We start from the raw sequence: 21,582 nt of genomic DNA on the forward strand, positions 1-21,582 counted from the left end.
TTTTTTTAAATATCTAGCTAAGTAAGCTGCGCAAGTTCCATGCATGCATGATAATATATGTATGAAAATCATGATACTTTTTATGAATTACTCTGTTAGAAAATTAACTTTGATTTCTTTTTTGCACTTTCGGTCCATTGAAAGCAAGTGACAAAAGCACTAAAAAAGCCGACGGACAATGCTAGTGTGGGTAACACAAGAAAACCTGCAGATAAGCCAAACTTCACTGCTTACGAAAGTCGGGAAAGCAATAAGGGAGAGATGCATGCACGAGTCTTTTGTCTCAACTCTAACCTCGTGCACAAAAGCTGTGGAAAAGATTCAAGCACCATCCAGTGTATAATTTTTATATGTGGCTTTCTTTTGCCCTTTTGAGGTGCTTAGATTAGATATTTATTTTGTTTATGAATAGGAAAAACAACTTTTAGAGAATGGAAAGAACTAGTGGAGGTAGTATCAACAAGAAACAAAGCATAAGCCAATCATCCTCTTTCCTAACTCAATAATTCTCAACCTTTTCCTTGCTTCATTGTCCTTGTATGAATAAACTAAAAAGAGTCCTAAATCTTCCAAATTGCCCACTGAAAAGCAATATTTTATAAAATAAAATAAAAAACAAGTGATAGAAAAAGGAAATAAAGGCTTCTCTTCGTAAAGGGTCAGAGAGATTTGGCCGTGGAAAGAAAACATGTACGACAGAAGCCAGCTGAACGTGCACACGAGTAGGAGGCAGGCACCAAAATCATTGAACAAAAGAAAAAATACTTAGTGATGATATGATTGTAGTAAGTACGGTGTATATATATACATATATATATATATGCTTTAAAACTTTGTACATTTTCGTCTTTGTTTATATGGTCATTAGATTAGGCTAGCTGATCAGTTCGGGGCAATAGAAATAAACAATGTGGATTATCCAAATAAAGGCATACGTGACCGTACTTGTAAAGCCAAAACGAATTGGTTTTATTTGCAAAGCTAGGCTAGGTTTTCCATGTTGAAAAATTTACCCATAAATAATTGAACTGGGTGGCTGTTACATCAGAGAATGATTGTTTCAGCAAGACTAAAATAGAACCACGCATGAACAATGGAGGCAAAATTTCACCGACCCCCCTTTTCCCACAATTATTAGTCTGACTGTTGTTCCAACTTGAGCAGATTCCCAGACCACACCAGCTGTACTTTGGTCTCTTTTTGAAAAATAATACTACCCACATTTTAAATTCATATAATTTACGGTTTAGCTATGTCGTAGTCAATGAAAATTACTAGGGTTTAGTTCAGGTTATGTAAAAATTTTTAATTCGGTTCGAGTTCTTTTATTATATTATTATTTCTATACAATAAGATAGAAAGACGAAATGATATAATTTTCTGGTTGGAAAGTAAATATAATACATACTAACTACATGCCCCTCTGTTCAATCCAATGGCCATCATAGGGGGAAAAAATTTGATGGCATCAGACCACGAGACTGCTCCAAAAATTTATACATTATACTGAAGAAAGAAAGAGAAAATATTATAATGGAAAAGATGAAAAATAGAAAGAAAAAGGTGGATATACACGTGGGGCTAAGTGAGAATGAAACTCAACAGTGGGTGTCAGTATCTAGTGGAAAAAATGAAACTAGTAGATGCAAAAGAACCAGAAGCGGCAGCAATTTTAAATAACAAAACTGTGATGAAACTAGGCGGGTCGGGGCGAATGAGGGTTTGGAGGGAGCCCTACCAGCCACGGCTGGAGCAACTGCCCGTCCACCAGGAGTGCTCTGCTGCACATTGGTTGGCAATGGATTCGAGCGTGTTCCATTAGGAGAAAGGGGCATCCTTTTACCATCAGCTAGATCTTGACCTGAATATGAAAATTGAGATTCAGAATTATTTTTCTAGTGAAGAAACAAAAACTAACGCCCTTCATATTTTTCATATACGATCTGGTATCAAGCTGCGTTAACATTGGCCCAAAATTATAAAGAACAAGTTTTATAGAAACAAGAGAAGGAGTTGCGCTGTTAAGCACAAGTTTTCCGGGTAGAAAATATATTGATACAGCGCCTTCCAACTATAACCCCAGAGCATCTAATTTTCAAGCCATGAAATCACAAAGATGGGATAGAACACATTACCCACATATATGAGCTAAGAAAGACTAGAGAACTTACAATTTGAGGGTGACCAACCTAACTTCATTTTTTCCCTATCAAACACCATCCGGTATCCGGTCATGAAATTCTCTGCAAAATACATTTCCTTATAAGAGTATAATCAAGATTTCATGTTCAAACACTAATGCATGAATGGGGCAGGCAACTACGCATGAGCGAGCACACAAACACAGGAAAACATAATAAAAGCAAATATAATATAAACAACATATTTTGCATTAAATAAATACAGTAGCGTACGTCCAATTGTGCCAACATCCCTCTCCCCTGGCTGTATGGCTAAACAGAATCCAGAGACTCCCTGCACAAGGGTCATCAAGTTAAGAATTCATCTAAAGAGAACTTTCACCAATCTGAGTGCTACTTTCAAACTACACAGTCCACATTGATAACAAGACAAACAAAGATTAAAAAAAAAATACAACAACTTCATGTAGCATAGTACAATACGCTCTTATATTTCATGGCTACTTACTGTCTCAAAACAGAGTAGAACCCAAAACATATGGTACAAAAAAAGTTGCGATAGCTAAGATTTCTTCATGCAAAATGAATAGCTGAATTCTCACAAATGACCTCTCTAGCCCTGGGTATTTTGAAACCCAGATATTGCTCCATTTTGCTTTTTATTCTTACATTTATTTTTCCTTTTTAAACATAAAAACAAAAGCAATCATAAATGCTCTAAAGAGCACCAGGTCAAGAGCTTTTTACCAAACCCCATCCACAGGCTGAGCCACAACTCAATTCATTTGACAAAGGGAAAGGGAGAGGTATTTCATCAAACAAAAAACAGGGGGGCTTAAGAAATTAACATGACCCTAATAAAAATTTGGGTAAGTGGAGCAATTACCACAAAGGATTATTGATTAAAGGGTAATCTGAAAGATGAGCCATTAACATTGGCTCTTTTAAGCAATGTGGCACTTTTCTTTGTTCATTAGAAAATTGGAAAACATCATTACATCAGAGGAGTATAATGAAAACATCTCTTTCGTTGAAATTTTGTCATCAGTAACAGCCTTTTTTTTCTTAACAAACAAACAAAAAGAAGAAAACATTAACTGATCAGAACCAGTTGAAGAGAAAATTCACATTTTGAGCTAAAAATAACTGATGTCCAAAAGCAGAACTTGGCTATTTTTCTCTGACTATTTCGGCAACAAGTTAATTGTGCTAAGTGTACGCCCAAATCTAGAAGAGGGAGCTTAACAAATGAAACTGTTCAATTTTTGCTTTCAATATTTTATCAGAATACCATATTATTGTCTTTGATCCAGAAACTTGATCAATTTTTCTAATCTAAAGAAAGAAAAAGCTTTAAAAGAAAATCCGGAAATTTCCATGTGGTAAAGAGAGTAAGCACCTGAAGACCATAGATGACAAAAACTGGATTATAGACCACAAAGCTGTTGTTTAAAGGGAACATGAGTTTCAAGTAGGGAACATTGGGCAACTCCTGTGAACTGTTTCACCAAAAAAACAAAAAACCACCTTAATGTTGGCATAACATGCAGGCCCACTCTAGCACCCACATAAACAAATTGCAACAATCTTTCAAATCGCTTTACTTAAGTGAGTTAACCTGGACTTGTAGCAATATTCCCAAGGATAACCTGGATAGCTAGTGATTGTAGAGTTAACTCGTCTGTCAAACTATCAAAAATGGCAGTGATATCAACATAGATAGATAACAAATTTACTCCAAGGAAATCCCTAGGCAAAGACAATACCTCTTTAGCTATTCTCTCATACACTTCATTAGGAAGAAATGTAAATGATGTTCCACTATCTACCACTGCACTAAAGCCTGTTTGTTTAAGACAAGAATCACCAATACAGCAGGCCTCCACCCCAACAGTGTAGGTCATACTGAACAAAATATGAGCCAAATCACAAGACAGAAGAGGAAATCTTAACATGTTTGAGAATTGAGAAATTAGTAAACATTAAGTTAGAAAAAGCAAACTACGTAAAAGCACATAATGGTCCATACTATTTCCCATCAGAAGGCAGGAATTGAGTAGATTGTTGAGTGGCTGGTCCCTCATCCCCAAAATAAATTCTACCTGAATCTTCCTCATCAAAACACATAGAGAAAGAGTTGCGGATCAATCCTGCTTTTGCAAGGAAACTGGGAACTGAAATTTCTCCAGGTCCCAAACCCATCAAACCATCAGGAGCAACCCCATCCAGGTAACCACCACTTTGCTTCATACCACATCTGTATTCAAGAAAAAAGGTTACAGAAATAATCCATGGTCAGGTATTGCTACAATTCTTTAACAGTGCTAGAGAAATCAATAGGAATCACTAATAAAGCACCCTATAATAACTGGAGCCTGAACTGAGGTGTTCAATGTATGATCACTGGCTGATACAAGATGTAAGGTGTCTTCAACAAGCAATCCAGAACTTGAAGTATTTTCTGTGTAGTAGTCAATAGTGTAAGGGCATTGCTGCTTAGAACTTTTGCAGTTTGGGCTTGAGTCGCATAATTGATGGCTGCAAGGTACATGCTTGCTAGTGCTTGAACCAGATGGCCTGTACTCACTCAGATCTTTATCCTGCATAATAGATGCCCCATATATGACAGAGCACCTGCCAATCAATCATTGGAAATAAGTGCTAAACATGCTATCTTGCCTTATCATAGATGTCAGATGCCATTAAAATAAATGCAACAACAGTTAGTCTGGCCCTAGCCTAGCAACCCCTACCCTTTTTTCCATGTGAAGTGGGTGTGTCAAAAATTACCTTCACTGAGAAATTTAAATAACCACTAACTTAATAAATGAATGACCAAGGGCACAATTATCCATGAGACACACTTGACTGATTATCAATGTAATAAAGGCTTGAGAAGTTCAAAGATCCCTCAAAGGAACAAAATACAACTTGGATGGTACTTTAATGGTACTATGTTTAATGCTCAATTTGAGCAATTATTCTTTTCTTTTTATTAAAAAAGAAAGAAAGTCCTAAACTTTGACGCACAGGTATCAACATTCACCAATTCTTTAAAAAGTTAGATACAGGACAGCAGGATACTCTTGTTAAAAAATAGAAATTTATTTAATATCAACACTAATATTCCATGAATAATAAATTACTGAAAGAAAAATTACAGTTCATTCTAGTATGGGTTTTATAAGTATTTTATTTAATGAACTCCTTTTTCATGCTTTTACTGACAAACATCAGTGTCTCAGATGTATAGGCAATATCTCACAAAAGGTAGAACGAAACTTAATTGTTGCTCATTCCACATGTAAGTGTCTAACTTTTTTGAAAGCATTAAAGAAGTAGTGTCCATTACAGAAGGTAACAGCAGCCTCATGGAAGAACCTACGCTACATAGTTACGAAACAAGCATCATGAGCAACAATTTGAATATGCTACAAAAATTGGATAGATTTGAATGTAAAAGTAGTCATTGAAGTAAATAATTGCTGTTTAACAACATAATTATAGAAGGCTGGCCTACCAGACTACTATAGTAACTGGCAGACAGTGGAGCACATTGCACACAATCGCATGGAACCCAAAGTAGATCACTCCCCACGTCCAATGCAACAAGAAATGAAACATTTGGCGTCCCTATATCAATCCAGGTGTAGTGTAACCTAAAATTGCAAGCTGAATATATTAAATAATCAAACAAATGACAGAAACGAAAATTCAGCTGAAAATCATAAGGATTTCATTCATAGCTAATAAAGTCATATACAGGTTTTTCTAAAAACAAATCTCATTCAAATCACCAATAGCAATAAGTCAAATTCTCCATTCTCTTTTTTCTTTTGGGTACAAATTCTCCATTTTCTTTAGTTAGCAACTTCAATCTTTCAATAATTGTTTTAGAAAACTAAGCCCAACTTATTCCACTTCTATCGTATTATCTCTATTTGTTTTGGGAAATGCTAAGGCGTTTCACAAGAGCATTTGTAAGGTTATATTTTCACATTGAATGCAGTAAGTTCAAATGCCATTAGCTAAGAACTTAGATATCCGAATTCAAAGGAAAAATAACAATTTGCACATAAAAGTCATACTATTTTTGAAGCCCAGTAACTTACATTGCACGAAGGCAGTCCTTTTCCATTAAAAACAACGAAAAAAACAGTACCAAAAAAGAGAAAGGGAAAAATTGACTTTCCTTCAAAGAAAGTCAACAGTCATTGAAATATGGAGAGAAAAAATAAAAAAAAATTCAAAAATTTTGGAAAACTTAAGCAAATGAAGCTAAATGATCAGTCAAATAACAGTCAACAACATAGTTCAGAAAAGTTACTAGCAAATTTTATACCATCCAAAGTCATTTCCAAACGACATCGTTTTACTCCCTTGAGAAGGAAAAATGAGGTCGTATTTAGGCCCAAGCTTCATCTTCTGCCGCTGAAAATCAGAGTTCACAAGCAACTTATAGTACTCCAAGCTCTTCCTCTCCGGCCACCGAACTTCACCGCCGTCCCTAGGAACTTTAAGTAACTTCGCCTCATCGGAAAACCGTTGAATGAGCCTCGACGAGTAAGTAACAACCGCGGCCACATCAACGGCGGCAAACGCCAGTAACACCGACAGAATTAAAACCGAAGATCGCCTCGTCTCCATCGATGGAGATCTAACCCTGTTATCAAAAAAACAAAGAAATGTGGATATAAATTACAATTGGAACAATGGAGAGGGATTTTTTTTATTTTTTCGGTTGAGGGGGTCTTAAAGAAGAAGAAGAAAGGGAGAAGGAGAAGGGTGCGCAGTGCGCATGGTGTAGAGAGTGGCGTGTGTTGGTGGAAGGATAGTCGAAATCCGAGTCTTAATAAGTGTTTTACCAAAAAGGGTTAATTAAGTGGGATTAATCTTAATTAATCAAGTAATTCGTTCGGAGGGAAAGATTATGATTGGGTTTAATGAGGCGGAGCGGCCACGTAGGTGGGGTCCAGTTGTGAAAAAAAAAATAAAAAGTAGAGTTTAGTTGCTTGACGTGTCAGAGAAAACAAAGGGAGGTTTGATTGGCCGGGTCTTTTTGTCTGACACGTGGGGTCCGTTCCGTTTCTGGGGTTTCGAGACCGGAGACGAGGTGGTGTTGAAATTCAACCGTTGGGGTTGGCCTCCCTGGCTTATGCGGTTTTTTTCTTTATGTTTTCCGGTGGTGTAATTTATATTTTTTTTTTAAATTATTTTTAAGTAAATAAAGAAGGTAAAATTGGAAGAGAAGGGCTTGGATTTGCATGTGACACCTAGATTTGGCACTACAAGCTATAGCCGAATGTGTTGACTAAGTATTAAGCCCTAGAATCTAATCTAAGTGTGATTACCACTACTCACGGTCTCCCATCCGCAATTATATGCTCAACACTTTTGATCTACACTCTACAATCCTAATGATACCATTTAATTTGATGGAATCATTGATTGAAACTAGCAAAAACATATCTTTAAAAATTAAAGAAAATACTACATATTTTGATGTTTATTTAGATATAGTTTTTGTTTATGTGATAAAAAACATTCCTTAAGAAACCTTGTCTTCCCTCAATCATCACTAATGCCCCAAGCAATGGGCAATCAAAGGGTTTTTGGCATTTAAAATTTTCATCAAATAAATCTAATAATCCACCATTTCAACTCACTTTGGGTATTTTTATCTAACAGTTCAATTATCCAACTGACATTCTTTAAATACCCGAAACATTTCAACACAAACGATTATTAAATCTTCCCACGAAATTAATTTGGTTTTCAATCTAAACAACCCACTATTGACAGACAAGAACGAATCTTTTGTTGTTTAGATCAAAGACTACCCTCCACTACCTCTTCAATAATTTGTCTCTTACAATTATTAGGGACACATAAATTCATTCACCCTAATCTTAGTACCAAGTAACTCCTAGCTATTGTATTTACTCAACAATGACAAATAGTCATAATTAGTTGCACCCAGTGTCAACCATTATTGATGGGTTGTAAATTATTAGTCCAACTTTAATCGATTATCAATAGATTGTACACAAATGATCTCCAACAGTTAAATTTTATTAAATCTCATTGGTTTTGGATTAAAATTTATGAGAAGGGATAATGGATTATAGTTAAGCTGCGGCAATATTGGATGATGGTAATGTGCAGATGAGCAGTGATTTGATAATTATTGAGTGACATAAGCATCTAGATTTATTGCCGAAAGATTTTAAAAAGGGAAGAAAAATTAGTTGGATTTCCCAAATGCAGTGATGGGACACATCTCTTTGTTTGATTAGCTGAAAAAGTGAAGGGTTCCCTATGAGATGTGGCGAAATGTGAGCCGACTGTCGTCCGAACTCAGCCCACTGAGAAGCAATAGGGCCAATGAAAGCGAGAGGGTCTGATATCGGGAGCCCACATTCTCTTTCCATTTTATCCTCCATGTTATGGGTGGTGGAGTGGAAAGCGGCACTTTCTGATCAAAAGGCACCATGACTATCGCAGTGGACCATCTTCCTGTCCAAGTTGGCGCAGCTTTGTTTACAACATGAAAAGGGTGCGGTCCAGAGGTAGGGTGTGATAATTACAATTTAGCCAATCTCGTAAGAAACTTGAACCATTTCGTTAAATAAAGGAAATCAGAAGTATTAAAACTCTAAGAGGAAACACTTGCCACTGAATATCCTCGTACCCCCCCAATCATACAAAAACAAATATTTTCATATTTCGATTAATAGATGAGAGAATTATTACATCAAACATGTTCAGTTTCAAAGCCAGAAAAAACATCCTTATTTTCCTCTGAAATTGACAAGCACACCAAATTGAATACAAAGAATTACAAAGCAGAAAGGTTGTGTCCATATGATTTCAACCCAGGGAAAATGTAGGAAATTCAGATTACAAAAGAATACATTCACAAATGACTATTTTTAAAGACTGTAGGCAAAAACACTACAGAAGTCAAAATCTCTAGTAGACTATGTACACTGGAATGATAAATAAAACCCAAAATGGGAAAGGAAAATTGTTCCCTACTTGATCATATAATTTTCTTTCTCCCCCCAAAATTTCAATTTTTGCGGAAAAATAATTACTTGTATGACATTCTTTACTTGTTAGACCACTGGAATTCTATTTCCAAATTCCGTGATGGCCCGCTTTTACTTTCGGGCAATAAGGTATACTCGCCTGCCACTGCTCCAAGCATTACAACCCGATCAATTTGTATCGTAACTTTTCCAAAGGAACTCTGTTGTCACAAAAAGACGAAAAAAGTTTAGAAATAATTAGAAAATTTTCTGAAAACACCCAACCTAACCAAACAAAAACTAAAGAGAATAATTCTTTCTGATATTGTTACCTTCCCCATTTTGCTCTTGTTCTTGCAAGATATGTGCAGCTTCTGGCCCTTTGGAGGACTCTCAAAAGTCCATGAAAAACTTTCATCCCACTCTGGATTAGGGCCAGTTGATACAACCTGACAAGTGACAAACAAGTTAGGATGGGACAAATTAGGGAAGGTCAATATAACGAGCAGAGAAAGGTATGTACTCAGATAAGCACAGAATATTTTCAAGTAATTTTAAAACCGGCACAAATAAACATAATACATATTCATTCAATTCGTATATGGACCAAATGTTCAGGAGACAACAGTGGTTCAGATCAAACTGCTTCCTGACCAGGAAGGCTTGCAGAGATTATAACCAGAAAAAATCATCTTAATCTAAATTCTCAAGGGCTGGTTTAAAGATTTGAAATCTAAATTCAACAACTCTATGTATCCATAAACTGGGCACCATGTAGGGAACTTCACCCCACTATATACCAGTCATTTTTCAGAAAGCTAGTTATGAGGACTAGGGAGCTGCAGCTCAAACATTGTGCAAATGTACAGGCTACCGGGAATCTCATGTTATCGTTGACACCTAATTGTTTGATTGTAACAAATAACTAGGGGATAACTGATAATTTCAGAAATAAAATTCCCCTAACTCAAAATCAAAAACAGATAAAACAGGATGGAGAAGGACAGCGAAGTATCTTACCTTGGTTTGCCGAGGAGGATTGTTGCCAAGCGTAAGTTTGCAAAAAACACTTGGGTTTCCTACTGATTGCTTCATATTATTGCCACGCTTGATTATCACCACCAATGTCCCAGGCAAGCACTGCAACAAAAATTCAGCCTTCTCCTGAAATCTAGGTGGTCCAGACTGGATTAAGTATTGAAGCAATGGTATTGCATCTGCAGCAGCAACTGATTGGGCTCTTGAAACTTCAGCTGGGCAAGCTGACCAAGCTTGCCTGAGTAGGAAAAGAGCATCTAAAGCAGCTTCTTGAGTTGCCTCAGAACCTGATTTGAGGGATGTAACCAAATGGGGAATACTAAGTGTTGCAGGCTCAGTGGCTCTCAAACGGGGGAAGTTGCTAAATAAAGAATTTAGAGCTTTTAGATACTCCTCATTCACAGTTCCAGTAGCCCATAAATCCTTTTCAATAGCAGCTGCAAGATATGGATAGATGTTAAGCATAACAGAAGAAGCTACAGTTTGCATGGAAAGGTTTATCTAAAGAACAATGCATTAGCAATACCAACGTAAACCAAATTGACAAACGGAAAAATAAAAATTTCAAAGTACTGATGATCCTAGCCCACTAATCCTGCTCGAACACTGTATGTTGTTTGTCACTTCTTCCTAGCACAAGACTTAACCAACGATAAAGAAAACTAAGGTGTACACACACAAACACAAAAAGCATCGTGAAAATTGCTTAGTAAGGTGATAAAGGGGTGCAGAAAAACAGACAATTTACCATCCAATTCATTTTATAAAGCTCCAAAGCAAAACCAGAATGTAAATTCATTTTTTGTGGACTAAGAAAACAGAAAAAGAATTTACAGTTGTAAATATTTCATCAGTAAATTGCATTTTGAAGTCTATAACTCTGTTTCACCGTAAGCAATAGGTTTTGGTGATAACCAAAATCTTTTAAGTGTGTTCACAATCGCAAGACGCATAATAAGTGATGATGCACTCAGAATTACCAATCAAACTGGAAGCATAAGTTGAACTAAGAGCCTAACGAGGGCAAAGAGTTAGAAAAGAGGCTCTTTTAAAATGTTATGACCAAAAGGTTTGTGAACCAATACTAAATAGGAAAAAGAATTGCAACATAACCATGTAGTAGCAGGGCACAGCAATATAACTTTTATAAAATATGGCACACTTTTAAGTAACTTCTCACACTAGCCATCCATAGTTAAAGTCAGTGTATAGGGAACTTACCAGTTATGGCTCTGACAGTTTCACTTGAAGCATACTCCTGAATGGTATGATTAGAAAATAGAAGCTTAACAAACATTGCAGCCTGAACGGATGTTTCTGGATCACTTGAACCTATTAGATCCAATACAACCTGAACACCACCAGCCTCAGCTACTGCTCTCTTATTTGATCGGCTATACATTACAAGATTTTGCAAAGCACATATAGCTACCACTTTCATTTCTTCTGTGGGTTGGTCTTCGAGCACATTAACAAGAGCACGGCAAGCTGAAACAGCATCAGCAGTTCGAGCGAGTGCCTCATTCTGGAAAAGGTCACCAAGAGCCAATGTGGCCAGTAGCCTTGCCTGCTGAGCTTGGGTTTGTGGATCCAAGAGATACTGGGATAGTGGTACGATTGCAGTTTTAGTAGCTTTTGTTTCTCTGATCTTCACATTATTGAGTAATACTTCCAGCAGTCTTGCAGCTGTTTCCTCACATTGATGAGATCTGAGAAGTTCTAAAAGAGCCTCTATGGCACCACTTTCAGCCATTGCTTCAGCACTGGTTCCGTCATCACTTTCTAATACCAGAAGAGCATTCAATGCACCAACCACAGTGCCCTCTGAGCCAGAACGAAGCAACCTTACCAAAACAGCAACAGGAACTTCCAGATAAAATTCAGAACTGAATTGCAGAATGCTAGCTAAAACAGAAGCAGCTGATTCCCATAAAGCATGCGGGAGTGAAGGATCAGCTTGCAATATCACTTTGGACAACTCATTGACACCACCCTCTTTTGCAATTTCATTTGGGCATGTTAGGGCAATGCTAACGAGAGCCTTCACAGCTCTCTGTTGCAAGATATGTATGCCAGAACCAAGAATTCTTATAAGGGGACCAATTACTTGCTGTGTCACTGCATCCCTCTGAAGATGTTCTTCCAAGAGCAGATGTGATAGAAGCTCTGCTGCCAACTGCTGAACTGCTGGAGCAGGAGAATCAAGAAGTGGGATGAGCGGTTCTATAGCTTGGTGAGAGGTCAGTGTATAATCAGCACGACAGTGTGGATGCTCCAGAATATTTACAAGGACCTGTAATGCACTATGCTGTCCATCAGGCCCAAATTCAGGTCTTGATAGCAACTGGAAAAGGGGCTCAACCACTTTTGCTGCAGAAGGTCCTTTAGCAATAGTAGCATTGTTTGTCAGTATTCGGAGCAATTCTGCAAAAGCAGCACACAGGAAATCTGGCGCTTCATGAAGGATATCAAGTATGCTTTCGATTACACCAGCTTTCACCATTTCCATCTTACAAGCAGGTCTATCTTTCCCTAACTTCACAAGAGCTCTTGAGATAGCTTCATGAAGCATGTAATTATTACCATACAGAAGGCCAACAAGAGGAATTACAGCACCATGTGCGGCAACTAGTTCTGCCAGTTGCTCATCATCTACAAGTTTATCTAATGCACGGACAACTGAATGTTGAGCAGGACTGAACTCAGTTACAAGGAGAGATACTAGAGGCTCAACACAGCGAGCTGCAGCCATAGTGGATCTGATTCTTGTATTCACAAAAAGAACACAACACAACTCAGCAGCATCCCCCTTCAGCTCCATCGAACAATTTGATGAAAGGATTCTGCAAAGAACATCCACTGCATTCATTTCAACATCTGCAACTGCAAGGGCTCTAGAAGGGTTCTCACTCAACAACCTAACCAATGCTGCTATTGCAGCATGCTGCTCTTTCTCCATTCCAGCATTAAGAATCTCCACCAAGGGTTGAACAGCTTGCCGGGCAGTCTCAGCATTTCTGATATGGTCAGCAGAGAATAGGCTTTCCAATGCTTTAGCAGCACTATACCTAGCAGCTCGTCCTCCAAGACGTAAAACTGCTACAAGTTGGCTAACAGCACCAAATGCAGCCTCATGTCTTCGAATTTCAGCACTGCTAAATAGGATCCCTAATAGATCAGTAGCAGCTTCTTCAGTTGCATCTTGAGGGCTGAGAGAAAGATACTTAGTCAATGCTTCTAAAGCCCCTGATTCTACCATAACAATCTTATTTGATGGACAGTCTTTTGCAAGCTGAGTCAGAAGCCCAAGTGCCAGATAAGGTGCACCAGGGCGGTCTGGAATTGGTTTAAGTAGATCAACAAGGGCAGGAATTGCTTTTCGAGAAGTAGCACCAACCCTAATGTCTTCCACTCTAAATAACCTCTCAAGAGCAACTTGATCTGGATAGCGTACTAAAGCAAACTCTTCTGACAATTCAAGAAGTTCTTCTATATCAACGTCAGCACAGCCAAGCAAAGAGATAAGTCCACCAGCAGCACCTGAATTTGCAACAGATAGAAGAGTCCCTCTGCTACCATTACAGACTAGACTGGCCATTGCTTGTGCAGCAAAATATCTGTTTGCTAACACCTCTGACTTCACTAAATTTGCAAGTACTGGCACGGATTTCATTGTTGCATGTGCCCTGATGATATCTCTATCTTGAAATAAAATTGCTAGCAACAATGCACAAATCCATATGCTGTTATCTTCCTTAAAATCAATCTGCAAATTACCACGTAGGATGTAAACAGTTTTAGTAGAAATAGGAGGGAATATAGCCACAATTGCTTGACAGGGAAACAGGAAATAATCTCAATGCTGTCTTTGAGAAATTCTATATATCGATATAAGAACCATAACTTCGATTGGTATAAACATTATTTTAAATAAATAATTAACCAGAAGAGGATTGAATACCTGAGCATATTGGGAAGAACGTTGCGAGATTCTCTCAGTGACAACTTCAACTGCTCCAGCCTCCATTATTGCGATTTTACTCTTTTCATCATGACAGGCAAGGACAGAAAGTAGCCAAATAGCTAAATTAGCACCAGAAATAACTGCTGTGCCTGTATCCAATTCCCCATTCCTGGCTTCTTCTTTAGCATGCCTACAGATGCTAATGGCATCCACATTATCAACTTGTGGATTTGCCAAAGGAGTCTCTCCAGAACCAAGCATTGAAACAAGTGATTGGATTAGATGGGTAGAAGAATCTGATTGATTAAGATCTTCCACCACTCTATGGTGATTAACTTTTGCTGCACATATCAGAAGTGCAGTGCCCCCAATTTTGACCTTTAAGTTTGAGGAACTGATCACCCTTCTAGCAATTGATGGTATGCATTCAGAAATACTAGCAACAGTGTCTCCTAGAACAACAGGTTGATCACGACAAAGTCGTGACAATATCTCAATAGCTTTATCCTGTAACAAAGGTGTTGCATCAACAATAGATGAAACTATTGGAGATATGCATTTTGGAAATTCAGCTAAAACTGCCCATGTAGGTTTTATTTGACCACTGGCTCCTTCTGATCTTGACACAATAGCAAGCGCATCTAGTGCCTCTGCTGTGGCAACAGATCCACCTCTGGCAGATTCTAGAAACGAAACTAAAGCAAGAACTGTACCAGCACGATTCACACAATCAGTTATGGCATAATCAATTTGCCTTGAATGGAGTAGACGTGCTATTGCTGCTGCTGCATAAGTCTTCCCAGAAACAGTTCCTTCACGTAAAACCCTTGTAGAAGGCAGAATAATTTGTTCAGCAATCGCTGTCTCCGAAACTTCAGTATCCAAAATAAGATTTGCTAGAGCACATACAGCCTGCTCTGCAACTTCAAGAACTGAAGAGTCAGCAAGTGCAACTAAGGGAGACATTGCATCTCGAGCAACGGCAGCCACATCCCTGTTCTCCTTAATTGAAAGAAATACTGCAGCAAGGCAGTGACAGGACTCTGCTAAGATGTTTTCGGACTCAACATTTAGCAGCTTCATAACTGACCAAAGAGTTTTTACAGCAATGTTACTTTCACGCAAGTCCTTCCTGGTTTCAAAAATCCCAGCTAAAGCTGATGCAGACTTCGCCTGAGTTTCTTCTTTAGTTGAGCTTAATATTTTAATCATGGTCTCAATGGCATCATTTGCAGCACTACCATCACGCAATATATCATGGAAGGGGACCACTGAAAGCATACTTCTTAGAGCATCCAAAACATACACTTTAGATTCAGGTAGATCGCTGGTTAACAATGCACTGAGCTGGCTGATGGTAGCTGTATCAGATTTATGAATTAAATGGTTCAAAGTCTTTGCTGCAATTTCTTTCCCATTTGGGCTCCCATTCTTGAGCAGCCATAATAGTGCAGGAACAGCATCAGCACTTTCAACACAAGCACGTATATCTTCACTGTGATTGCATAGATTCTTGAGGATCAATGCAGAATCTTCCTTGGCCTTCACAGAACCAGTTTCCAGAATTTGAACAAGTGGAGGAATACCACCAGCAGCAGTAATGGCCCACTTACTTTCATCATTTTCATTAGAGAGAAGGCAAAGTAGTGCAACTGCACACTCTTGCTGCTGCTCTGATGAAAGACCAAGAAGTGATATCAACAGCTGAACACCTTCACGGCCTTGAAGTGCACGCCATAGACTTCCTTCATTGTTGCAAAGTGTGAGGAGAGTTCTTATAAGCTCCTCCTGGACTTCATTGGTTGCCATGGTGATCAATCCAACAAGCAACCTTTTCGCATCAGAATTTGCAAGCTTAATTGAGAGTATGGTATTCCCATACAAACTGGCTAGGGCTTCTATTGTACGTTCTTGCACAAGGAATGGTAAGCGAGGTTGGAACTGATTAACTAAAGTCTGCTCAATAACCAGAGGATCTGATGCTCTAGTAGATTCTGCTTTGCTGTCATAAATCATTAAAGCTGAAGCCAAAGCCCCTAGTGTGTCAGCAGTCTGAGCAGGTGAAGAACATGACTCAAGGCTCTGACCAAGGCTTGAGATGACATATGACAAACCACCAGATATGTTTGCCAAAGCACACATAGCATTCTCCTGCAATGCTTGGGCATACTCACCTTGCATGAATTCTTTTGAAGGAGCTATTGTAGCAGTTATTAAAGCAGGAATACCATTGGAATTAGCTATTTCCCGCCTAGCCTCTTTGCACTGGGCAGAAAGAGACTTAAGAGCACCTGCAGCCTCAGCTCTAACAGGGGCTTCATTACCAGGTCCTATTAGTTTGAGCAATTGTTTTGTAGCTTCGGCAGCCAATACCTTAGAACAAACAGATGCATCCTCCATCATCATACACGCAAGAAGAAAGCATACGTTAGCTTGAGTGCTTGACTGTCCGGTTGTGAGCAACTTAACAAGTATATCAACTCCTCCAGCCTGTACTGTTGCAGACCAAAATCCCTCCGTGCTGCTTGAGAGGTTTTTCAATGCTCCAGTCAATAAGTTATCAACCAAGTCTCCTGTCTTCAGCCCATTATGTAGCAGCTTCCAAAGCACTGGCACAACTCCCTCAGTCGAAAAAATCTTTGATCCAACATGATCTTTAGCACCACCTTGTGAAACAGCATAGATGGTCTTAGCAGCAGCAATTTGACCTTCTGATGAGCTGGACTTGAGGAGACCAAGTAATGGTGGTATGCAACCCCCAAGCAAGACTTTAACCCTTAGTTCATTCTCCTTACAAAGCGAGCCTAAGACACTTGCAGCCTGAATTTTCACTCCAACTGATCCTGATCGGAGAAGAGAGACAAGAACTGGAACTGCCTGAGAGTGAGATCCAACAGCGCTAAAAGCATTTTCACGTGTGTCGATGAGTTCCAACAATTGCCTCAAGGAATGCTCTTTCTCTTGGACAGATGAGGAACTCTGCCGCAACTGTTCAATGCATTGTGCAACACTTGCCAATGTCCCATCTGGATCCTCCATGCTACTTGTGCGATCCCTTCAGGTGATTTAGGTATAAGATAGTCAAGACAGAATTCTGATAGCTAATAAGCATAGCTTGCAAATTCAATAAATCACCAAAGAATGGGGGAAGGTATTAATTATCATGACATCAATAGGGTGATACCAAAGCAGACACAAAATGATTTCTCTATACAAGATAATTGGGAGCAAACAAACAGGCAAAAAGTGCAAAGGCTATCAGCCAAAAAGTTAGCAAAAGAATGAGGCCTATGACAATACAATATAAGTCAAAGGCACTGAAAATACCAAAGGGAAGTCAAAACGTATATAGGATGGGAAAGCTAGAATCACAACATAGCATATATTTGTTTTAGCTAAACATTATGCTGTCGGGGTATAGCAAATATCAGACTGTTCTAACTTTATCAAGCAACTCCAAGCCCAGAATTACTTATCCACATTGTTCTCAGCTCTTCTTGGTATTATGTGCCTCAGGTCTGTGCAAAAGATATAAAATAAAGCTTAAACTAACCTCAAACCCATTTTTACAACTGAATGTGGAGTTGGGGGCTCCGAATCTTGAATTTTAGCATCTCCATTTTTTTCCTGCAACCATAAGACACATAGAAGGTAATGATGCCAATAAATGCAATTATTCAATTGATGATAACTAGACATTCACGCACAGGTGAATGAAGTAGGCATCAGAAAACAATAAAAACAAGATATATGAGATTGTAAGAAGCTACATGTAAAAAAGCGTACAGAAAACATTAACAAGGAAGGCATTGCAGGATTCAGTTCCAAGGCTATTTTGGTCAATCATAATATATACCCAACCCTGCTAACTATTCAAGGGCTAGAGAAAATGGAAAGTGCACATATAGTATTTTCATCTTCTCTGTTTTCTTTTTCTGGGATGGGGTGGGTGGGCAGGGAACCGGGGGGGGGGGGGGGGCTGCGGAGGTATGATGGTTTTGGGGACAGCAATGCTGGCAAAATTACCTAACACAAGCAACGCAAATTGTTGCCTAGCATATATCCCTGACTAACCTCCATGGCAAATTGCAATTTTAAAGAAATGAAACCAACATATAGCGTTATCCATATTTTTAGCTTCTTTATCCTTAGCCCTAACTCATAAGCATTGCATGCATGTTAGTGACACTGTCACCTCAACAATACATGATTTTGAAGAATGTATATCGGAACATTGCACCTTACCTGTCAATATAACAGCTCTAAATAAATTTCTATACTAGGAAAAAAAACAACCTCCAAGCACGCATGGACAATAAAATTTCCAATCTCATCATTAAAATCTTTTTTATCTTTAATTATTATTGAATTGCATATCCATATCGAGGGCCAGAAGCATTGTTTTCTGAGCTTATAAAAAACATATTATCTACTAATAAAATTTATTTAATTATTAATTACCAGTGATTGCAAAATGAGATCTAAATACACCCAATAGCAAATAAACACCTTAAACTTCATAAAAGGAACACATCAGAATATCCACAATTCATATTCTTAATGCTAACTTATCCAAAAACTAAGTCCGATAATTAGTAACGTACCATATCATTAGCAGCAAGGCCGCTGCCATTGTTGGCAGCCAACCTCCAAGCCAGTGTCGCCGCCAGCTTTGCTTTTTACTGCAAGATTCGCTGAATCTAAAAAAACCTTAGCCGCTCTCCAGATCCAGCAATATGCGTCGTCAATACATTAAAATCTCCTGCAAACAGTTAAAAGTTAAGTTAAATAAGAACTTACATATCACGTAAATCCAGATCAAGCAAAAATCTTTATAATTCAAAACTAATTTGATCTCAAAAGAACAATTAGCACCAATGCATCTAATACTAGTAAACTAAAACTAAAGAAACGAGTAGAGCAATAGATCACATTTCCAACACACTGATTTTGCATTAACTTTCCTTCTCAGTTTTCTCTTGAAACAAACAGACAATGAACACAGAAACAGATAGAAACTGAATTAAAATATCTCCACTAAAACGACCTGAATTTTACCAAACTGAAAGTCAGTAAACAGCAGATCGAAATCAGATTTAAGAAGGAAAACAAAAAGAGAAAAAAAATTAAGTGGAAGTGTGAATTACTGAATTGAATGAAGTGAATTCGGTGAGCTTAGATTTGGAAGAAACGACAGCGGATCATGAATGTCGAAGAGCATTAAAAAAGAAGAAAAGGTAGAAAAATAAAAAGAAATGTAGATGGAAAGAAAGAGAAAGAGAGAAGCAAACCTTAAAGAGAGAGAAAGAGAAAGAGCAATGAAGAAGCAGAGCTCCGGTCTTTAGTTTAAGTGCATCTATCAATTTCGTAGAAGAGAAGCCAACAATTAAAGGACAAAGGAGAAAGATTATAAGGAAGGGAAAAAGAAAATTGATATTTTTCTTTCTTTTTTTTTTGTTTGAGACAGGAAATGTGATAATAATAATAACAATCAAATAATGGATTTTTTTTTTTTTTTGGTTTTCCTTCCTTTCTCTCTGTATTTACGTTTTTTTTCTGAGAGAGAAAAAGAAAGATGTGAAGGCAGTGGTTTGTTCTCAGCTCACAGCCGACGCACTCACTGGACCACCGACAATTTGAAAACTCCTACTTCTCTCGGCTCGGCTTGGCTTTCCCTGTTCTAGGCTCGGCTTTTCTAACGTTCAAAAAGGAAAACGAAATTGATCATGAGCATCATTATATAAGTTAGTTAATATATGCTTTATTTTATAGTTTAATATTTACAGGATCACAATTAAACAAATATATTTGATTTTGTAAGAGATAAAATTTTAAAATGAAAATATTTTTAATACTCTTTTGTAATTCATTACAAATTTTTTAAATCCTTAAATGCTAAAAACAATGTAAGATTATATTTTTAAATAATTAATTATTTTATTTATTTATTTTTTTCTTTAAAATGATATGATAAATGTAACTTGAATTTAAAAATTAAAGCAAACTAAGTCTTGAATAACATAATTAAAAAATAATATGGTGAATGATAAGATGAAATATAATATAAAATATAATATTATAAAAAGTTATATAAAAAGTGACGTAATGAAACACGATATAAAAGATGACGTGATAAAAAATAATATATTAAAATTTTTATTTTTTTAACACTTTTTATATTTAATTTTCAAAGAGGAAAGTACCGTCAAGGTAAAGGAGTTGAAATTTACAAAAATTTATAACTAATTTGTAAATTTACAATTTTACAGGCGGCTAGAAAAGAATAAATTACAATAATTGAGAAAAAAAATAAAGGAAAACAGCTTCAAATTAGCCAAAGCCAAGCGGGAAAGCTGTTTCAGAGTGCGGCCCTCTTTCTCTCTCTTAGTTGGCTGGAAATGGATATTTATTGTCGTATTGGTAGAGGGCAATTGGAACTGTGGACAGTAAGACACACCTAATAAGGATTCTTCCACGAATTAATTAATTAATTAATTACTAATAAATCCGTGTTGTTCTAATACCACAGCATAATTCTGGCTTCACTGACGTACATGCCCTCGAGGCCTTACCTTATCAACATCCAAGCCGGTCCTTAACTCTTTAACTGCCTAAGTTAATCCGGTAATTTAGGGTTTTTTTTTTAAACATTTTTTTACCTGGTATTAAACAAGGAAGATGATAAAAAAGTTAAAAATGTAATGATCTTACCAATCTGAATAAGACATAAATTTCTTTTTATTTTTATTTATTGTCACAAGAAAATATTTATTTTCTATTATTTTTATAAAATAATTATATATAAATATAAATATTAAATAAATGAAACTTTGTAATAATAATTTATAAATTTATTAGATATTATTAGAATTAAAAATATTTTTTAATGAAATTTATTCAATACAATTTAAAATTTTATTTATAAATTGGATAAATTTTATTAATATTTATAAATTAAAAATTAAATTTTAAAAACAAAGGTTTTAATAGTATAAAGTTTGAAATATAAATAATGAATCTACAATTTATTCAATTATTAGTAGAATTAAGAAATTATTTTCGTAATAAAAATCATTCAATGTAATTACATTTCTTATTTACAAATTGTATAAATTTTATTAATATCTATAATAAAACAATTGAATTTCAATACTTGCGTGGTACAATTACATGCAATTGTAAATATTATTTATACAACAATTATAGATTAAAAACTATTTAAAATAACAAATAACAATTTATAAATATAATAAATAAAAATATTTATTTTCATCAATAAAAAAAGTTTACAACTTTAGCTTTTACATATATTATATTATATTATTTACATATATTGTAAATATATTTGCTTCTTATTTTTGGATTTTGGATCATTTAGTGTATTTCAATATTTTATTTTATCCAAAAA

At 36.7% G+C, this 21,582-nt stretch overlaps 2 protein-coding genes across 6 annotated transcripts; both read right to left on the reverse strand.

Annotated features, from left to right (window-relative positions):
* Window positions 1-1,357: 1,357 nt before the first annotated feature.
* Window positions 1,358-6,982, reverse strand: LOC18611628 (Eukaryotic aspartyl protease family protein). 4 transcript variants are annotated; one of them, XM_007047980.3, is made up of 10 exons: window positions 6,484-6,982; window positions 5,662-5,800; window positions 4,500-4,741; window positions 4,171-4,398; window positions 3,908-4,046; window positions 3,760-3,830; window positions 3,541-3,640; window positions 2,415-2,475; window positions 2,172-2,243; window positions 1,358-1,861 (listed from the first exon to the last, which is right to left on the reverse strand). In XM_007047980.3, exons 1-10 carry the CDS (start codon window positions 6,786-6,788, stop codon window positions 1,599-1,601), a joined length of 1,620 nt encoding a protein of 539 aa, XP_007048042.3. In that variant the 5' UTR covers window positions 6,789-6,982; the 3' UTR covers window positions 1,358-1,598. The 4 variants fall into 4 exon arrangements, with proteins under 4 accessions (XP_007048042.3, XP_017969818.2, XP_017969820.2 ...); XM_018114329.2 differs by having other exon boundaries at window positions 5,662-5,813; window positions 6,484-6,633; XM_018114331.2 differs by having other exon boundaries at window positions 4,500-4,775; window positions 6,484-6,624.
* Window positions 6,983-8,857: 1,875 nt separating this feature from the next.
* CSI1 (binding protein) lies at window positions 8,858-19,619 on the reverse strand. 2 transcript variants are annotated; one of them, XM_018126852.2, is made up of 8 exons: window positions 19,466-19,619; window positions 18,779-18,936; window positions 17,728-17,801; window positions 14,172-17,229; window positions 11,432-13,976; window positions 10,193-10,647; window positions 9,505-9,621; window positions 8,858-9,393 (listed from the first exon to the last, which is right to left on the reverse strand). In XM_018126852.2, the coding sequence occupies exons 2-8, from the start codon at window positions 18,779-18,781 to the stop codon at window positions 9,253-9,255; spliced, it is 6,393 nt and encodes a 2,130-aa protein (XP_017982341.2). In that variant the 5' UTR covers window positions 18,782-18,936; window positions 19,466-19,619; the 3' UTR covers window positions 8,858-9,252. The 2 variants fall into 2 exon arrangements, with proteins under 2 accessions (XP_017982341.2, XP_088661694.1); XM_088805568.1 differs by lacking the exon at window positions 19,466-19,619 and adding an exon at window positions 19,322-19,459.
* Between the last annotated feature and the right edge of the window lie 1,963 nt (window positions 19,620-21,582).

Source organism: Theobroma cacao, chromosome 1, assembly GCF_053813885.1.
Source record: "Theobroma cacao isolate CCN51 chromosome 1, ASM5381388v1, whole genome shotgun sequence".
In the NCBI taxonomy this organism is placed as follows: domain Eukaryota; kingdom Viridiplantae; phylum Streptophyta; class Magnoliopsida; order Malvales; family Malvaceae; genus Theobroma; species Theobroma cacao.

Coding starts and splice junctions, on each gene's coding strand:
- LOC18611628 (XM_007047980.3), bottom strand. CDS start 6,788: ATGGAGACGAGGCGATCTTCGGTTTTAATTCTGTCGGTGTTACTGGCG. Junction 4,047..4,170: donor CTGCCTTCTGATGGGAAATA/GTATGGACCATT, acceptor TATTTTGTTCAG/TATGACCTACACTGTTGGGG. Junction 2,476..3,540: donor TTGTCATCTATGGTCTTCAG/GTGCTTACTCTC, acceptor ACCCTTGTGCAG/GGAGTCTCTGGATTCTGTTT.
- CSI1 (XM_018126852.2), bottom strand. Junction 17,230..17,727: donor GTTGTAAAAATGGGTTTGAG/GTTAGTTTAAGC, acceptor AATCACCTGAAG/GGATCGCACAAGTAGCATGG. Junction 10,648..11,431: donor AACTGTCAGAGCCATAACTG/GTAAGTTCCCTA, acceptor CATATCTTGCAG/CTGCTATTGAAAAGGATTTA.